The sequence below is a fragment of the Penaeus vannamei genome, chromosome 25, assembly GCF_042767895.1.
Source record: "Penaeus vannamei isolate JL-2024 chromosome 25, ASM4276789v1, whole genome shotgun sequence".
NCBI lineage: Eukaryota > Metazoa > Arthropoda > Malacostraca > Decapoda > Penaeidae > Penaeus > Penaeus vannamei.
Genome location: NC_091573.1, coordinates 6,518,147 through 6,525,046, shown reverse-complemented (window position 1 = coordinate 6,525,046; position 6,900 = coordinate 6,518,147). Strand labels below are relative to the sequence as shown.

Genomic DNA, 6,900 nt, shown 5'->3' with positions numbered 1-6,900 from the left:
CCATATCATAAAATGTGAAGGAGGAGATGAATAGGACCGAAGGAAGCAGGAATTACGATAGGATAAGATAAATGGACTTGGGTGGCGGCTTCCAGTTCTAAAACCGCCTTGGAGCGGTTGGAAAATGCCTAGTCGGCAACCCCCCTCTCCTCTTGCAGCACCCACGTAAGACCTTCGCTTTCAGTGTGTCTCCTGAGGTTGTCGTGTGAGCATGGGTCTACCAGCCTTTCCCTTGGGGCCCTAAATAGTGATCTAAAAGTGAGAATTAGTGAATAATCCATACAGGAAAAAAAGGGGGAAACCTTATAATCGCTGTAGTTAACATTGGTGTGTCATTATGAATCGCCCGGGAATACATGGGATTTTGATTTTCTTGGCGACTTCCGCGACTGTTTCTCAAGGTAAGGGAGTTTTCCTTTCATATTTTTTTTCTCTCTCTCTTCTCTTCTCTTGTGTGAGATGTAGAGTACAATGGAGGTTTCCGGAGGCAGGCAGCGCCCAGGGCCTCCTCCTCCGGCAGGCAGTCAACCGCCTACGAGAGCCTGTGATCCCAATATGTTTCTGGCGCGACTCCAAGAAGCAATATGATCTTAGTCAGACCTGTGTATAACTAACGGAGGTTATACATACACACACGCTTGCATACGTTCATACATACATACACATACATACATACATACATACATACATACATACATACATACATACACACACATACACATACATACATACATACATACGTTTATGCATTCATACGTTCATACATAAGTTCATACATACATACGTTTATGCATACATACGTTCATACACAAACAAGCGCACATATACATACATACTTTGTGCAAATACATTAAACACATTCATGTATATAGACAATTAATTAGATCTTTCATCTTAACAAACCAGATATTGATTATGAAAATGATGAAGTGATCATCACACTATCCTTATTATTACTTAATAATGATTATAAAGATGATGGTGACTTCTATCCTAATGATATTGAGAATAGTTATAATGATGATAATTGTAATAATGATAATGATAATAATGATGCGGATAACGATAATACTGATGATGATAATGATGATAAGAAGAATGATGATAACGAATATTAAAGGTAAACAAATTGGAGTCATTTTAAAGCATATTCCTTACCTCCTGTTTATCAGCCTCCCCCCCCCCCCACCCGCCCACTTCACTTTCCTCCGATCTCTCTATTTCCCTTACCCATTTCCCTTACCCATTTCCCTTACCCATTTCCCTAAGGGTAATTTGAAATCCAGGAGAAAGTTTTTTTTTTCATGGGACAAGTATTTTCAGGTAGTTCAGTTGCCGGTTATCATATTTCTTCTTTCTTTTTCTTTTCACTTTCTCTTACGGTTCGTTAGGGTATTTTTTTTTAAGGTTAATCAAAACTAGGCTTATGTGTATCAGTTTATAGGCCTATGTTGTAGTTGGGTTTGTACTTGCGTGTGCATGTTCCTTTGTGTGTGTGTGTGTGTGTGTGTGTGTGTGTGTGTGTGTGTGTGCGTGTGTGTTTCTGTGTGTGCGTGTGCGTGCGTGTGTTCGTGTGTGTGCTGCACATTCCGAGATCCACTTCCCACTGAATCTGCACATCTCCTCAGTGCCCGTGCAACAATATTGCACGTTCCTTGCGAATCTTCCACATTGCCACATCAGGGCGTAACATTTGCAGTAAAAGGCGATAGTGTGTGAGCTTTCATTGTTTTCAAAAGCAGGAAGTTGTTGTATTGGGCCCAAGCGAGTTCAAAATTGGGAAAGAATGACTCCCTTATTTATATTTTAATTTGTCTATCTATCTATCTTTATCTGTCTTTCTATCTGTTTATCTCTCTATATATACGTACATACATACATATATACGTACGTACATACACACACTCATACATACATACGTACATACACACATACGTACATACACACATACGTGCATACAAACGTACATACACACATACATACGTACATGCATAACATACATACATACGTACATACATACATAAACATACATACATACGTACATACATACATATGTACATACACACATACGTACATACATACGTACATACGTACATACATACGTACATACATACACATACGTGCATACACATACATACATACACATACGTACATACATACATAAACACACACCTACATAAATACACACACACACCTACATAAATACACACACACACACACACATATATAGACAGACAGACAGACAAACACACACACGCGGATTCACAATTTACCGACATATTTCCGCCTGCATGCATTGTGTGTATATATGTGCTCGCGTGTGCGTGCGTGTGAGTGGCTGAGGTCACCTGAGTGTGTAATTAGCATATGGCATTTGCTGCTAATTACTATGCTAATTACTACTCTCAGTTCAATATATCGATTGATATTGATTTTATTGGAGAGCTTGGCCTGGGTGCTGTTCAGGAAGGAATACTGTTATTATTGTGCTTAATTTTGATGTGATTTGTGTTATCATTTTTATCATTTTTATCATTATTTTTATTATTATTATTTTGTTGATGATTATTATTTTCTATTTTTTATTGTTTATATTGTTATTGTTGTTGTTATTATTATTATTATCATTATTATTGTTATTATTATTGATATTGTTATTATTATTATTTCTATTATTATTAATGTGTTTGTTATTATTGTTTCATCATTATTATTATTGTAGTTATTATTACTACTACTACTACTGATATTACTATTATTATTGCTGTTATTGTTGTTTTTATTATTACTATCATTAGCATTATCATTGTTATCATTGTCATTTATATTTTATTATTACTGTTATTCTTATTGTCGTTGTCGTTATTATTCTTTTATGATTATCATCTTCGTTATCATTATTATCATTATCATTTTTATCATTCTTGCTCTTGTAATTGATATAATGATGATAATAGTGCTACGCCTCATGATGATGGTCTGAATAGTAGCAGTAATGATAATGATATTAGTAATTATGACGATGATGATGATAATAATTATAATGGTGATGATTATGATAATAATAATGGTAATGATAATGATGATAACAATTTTAGCAATAATGATAACGATCACAATGAAATTATATTAATCATCGTTATCATGACAGCAATGACTGATATCAGTACTTTTTATAACAGAAATAACAGCAGTTAAACATAACTAGATGGCAATCCAATATTCAGTCGAAGTCAAAAGAATTCATTAATATCAGCCTAATTCCCTCTCCACCCCCCCTACCCCCCCTAATTTCCTCATAGGATCACAAGCCTCGAGAGAAAGTGTTCCAGAACGATCACCTTTCCGTCGGTCCGTCAAGGCTGCCCGCGCCGAGGTGCCAGACGTACGATTCATGGGCTCCGTCTGTGTTTCCGTCTGTTATGCATGTGCGAGGAGTAGGTTGTGGTGGTGTTGTTGTGTTTGTTGTTGTTGGTTGTTGTTGTTGGTTGTTGTTGTTGGTGATAAGGGTCGTTGAATTGTCAAATAAATGTATTTTGAATATGATTTTTTTGAATATGATTTTTTTATCAGTTGATTTTTCGTCATCATTATAGTACGATTATCATTATTTTAGTATTGCTGTTATAATTTTCTCATTATCATTAACATTACTGGTATTATTCTCACGATTGATTTATGTCGACTTTGTTCTTTATTTAGGCCTATGCAGGTGATAGGCCTATAGGGGATATTCTGCAGCTGCGTGGGGCGGTTGAATGTTGAATATATTTCATTATTTTTTTCGTTTTATTACTCATGTGGCAGAATTGTGTGTGTTTGTATATGTATATATTTGTATATGACTATATATGCGCGTGTGTGTGTGTGTGAATATATATATATATATATATATATATATATATATATATATATATATGTATGTATACATATATATATATGTGTGTGTGTGTGTGTGTGTGTGTGTGTGTGTGTGTGTGTGTGTGTGTGTGTGTGTGTGTGTGTGTGTGTGTATGTGTGTGTGTGTGTGTATACCACATTACAATACGCTCAATATTCGTATCAGATTTTTATTTTTTTTTTCAATATGTATTATCATCCTCGTCATCATCATATGACCTAACATATTTCTCAAAAATTAATTGGACACATTTCTTTATAGAATAATGGCAAACAGAACATCGAAAATGAGAGACAGAAAGAGTAGGAGCAAGTGAAACAGACAGACTGACATAGAGATAGAGGGAGTAAGAACGTGGGATAGACAGATACATAGACCGACACAGACACACAGAGGACAAGAGAGAAAATGAGATAACGAGGGAGAAAGCGAGATAGAGCGAGAGTGAGAAAGAGAAAGAACGAGAATGAGAAAGAGAAAGAACGTGAATGAGAAAGAGAAAGAACGAGAATGAGAAAGAGAAAGAACGAGAATGAGAAAGAGAAAGAACGTGAATGAGAAAGAGAAAGAACGAGAATGAGAAAGAGAAAGAACGAGAATGAGAAAGAGAAAGAACGAGAATGAGAAAGAGAAAGAACGTGAATGAGAAAGAGAAAGAACGAGAATGAGAAAGAGAAAGAACGAGAATAGAGAAAGAGAAAGAGAAAGAACGAGAATGAGAAAGAAAAGGAACGAGAATGAGAAAGAGAAAGAGAAAGAACGTGAATGAGAAAGAGAAAGAACTAGAGAGAGAGAGAGAAACGGAGTCCGAGAACGAGAGCGAGAAGTGACACGTGATCCCCTCGTACCAACTCAACAGCCAGCCAGTCACTTTACAACGGCAAGAAAAGGTATCTCAACGACTGCATGTAATAAGCTGTACATGTAACACTCTTCTTTGGCCGCCGAAATCCACGTATGAACATGGCTGATGTTTTTATATTTTCATTCCATTGTGTCTTTTGAATAAAGTTAAGTTAAGTAAGTTTATTTACCACCCTGGCTAACTGCTCAGGCGTGGGCGATCGTGACTACAGAGTGTTACATATATTCACATACATTCGACAGAGTACAGTATTCCGTGATTACAGTAACTATTACATGGTAAAATGGGAATATGTCATACAGCATGCAAGCGTATATTACCTTTGCCTAAAGATATTTTCCGTTTACACGGAAGTTTGGTATGGAAGAGTGGATTGGTTTCTGCAAGACCGTTGAAGTCGCTGAGATTTCGTGATGTTAATATAGTTGATAGATTGATAGATATTCGTGTAAGTAGGAGTGTATGTGTATATGTATGTCGGGATATGTCATCTGGTGTTCATTTGCCGGTTGTCTTGTATATATGTGTATATGTACTTTCTTCACTTTTCCTTAGGAAACTGAGCTTTTGTGTGTGCGTGTATATATATATATATATATATATATATATATATATATATATATATATATATATATATATATATATATATATATATGTGTGTGTGTGTGTGTATATATACGTATATATATGTATATATATATGTATATATACATGTATATATATATATATATGTATATATGTGTATGAATATATATATATATATATATATATATATATATATATATATATATATATATGTGTATACACACACAGCCACACACACACACACACACACACACACACACACACACACACACACATATATATATATATATATATATATATATATATATATATATTTATTTATTTATTTATTTATTTATATATTTATATATATATATATATTTATATATATATATATATATATTTATATATATACACATATATAGACATAGATATATAGATATATGTATGTATCTACATACATACATACATGCATATATATATATTCATATACAAATATACACCTCAAGTACAAATATGTTTGCATGTATAAGAAACATACACGGCCTACATATAAACCTCGCCGAGGCCTGGAGAAACCCCTATTCGGAGACGAGACAAATCGAGTAGCCTTCACTCTCCTCTTTCCGAACCCCCATAGGACCCCATAGAACCCCCATAGAACCGCCATAGGACCCCTATAGGACCCCCATAGGACCCCGCGACCACACGCCTTGCCTTGGCGCGCCTTCCCCCCTCGGTCACTCGAGACCTCACGGTGAAACTAACCCAGATCTCGCCACACGCCCCGGGCTGTTGACGGAACCAGAGATTTGTGTTTCCTCTTTTCTTTTCTTTTTCTTTTTTTAGGGGGGGAGGGGGAGGTTTTCTATTTATGTATATACAGAGGGAAGGGATTTTTTCCCTTTTTTCTTTTTCTTTTTTTTAGGTTAAGTGTGTGTGGCTCTTAAAGGATGATTTTTGTTGTTGTTTTCAAGATGAATTTGGCGGGAAATTCAGTTTGGATATTTATAGCATTGTTTTCTTTTCTTTTATCTTTAGACGTGATGCCAAAAAAAGAAATTTAATACGAAAAGAAGCGAGAGGTATATTACCCTCGTTGCCAATCTATTTATAAAATGCAATTTCGCTTTATTATTATTATTATTATCGTTATCCAAAACAGCGAGTAATGGGCACTCTATTGTGTTGTGTTGAAGATCAGGAAATATATACCCTTGACGTATGAAATTTATCTGCTATTGTATTTTGAAGGAAGATTCGAGGTTAATTCTTCAAAGAAATGTCATTACTTTGGGAACTTCTCAGAATACAGAATATCATTATATTGGCAATAGCTTATCAAATGTGCGTTTTATAGTTAATTTATCCTATTTCGTGAATAAAGATTGCTCTTTAGCCATTGTCTGTGTTAAATCGTTATTTTTTTCTTTTTTTAAGAACAGGCGGAAATGGCCATGGGATTCAGTTGCCAGTTTGTGTATTTTCACGTGTTGTTTTGGTGTCGGTCAGAAGGTAGAGAGAAAGACGGAAAGGGAGATAGCGAGAGAGAAGAACGAGAGAGGATGGG

The 6,900-nt window shown here is 35.2% G+C and overlaps 1 protein-coding gene across 2 annotated transcripts in view; it reads left to right on the top strand.

The window, feature by feature from the left end:
* The first annotated feature begins 182 nt into the window (after positions 1–182).
* LOC113804147 (P-selectin-like) overlaps positions 183–6,900 on the top strand; it is a 152,531-nt gene continuing 145,813 nt past the window's right edge. For both annotated transcript variants that reach the window (XM_070139045.1, XM_070139044.1), the window contains exon 1: positions 183–401. In XM_070139045.1, coding sequence (XP_069995146.1) covers positions 338–401 — 64 coding nt within the window. In that variant the 5' untranslated portion in view covers positions 183–337. The remainder of the gene's footprint in view (positions 402–6,900) is intronic.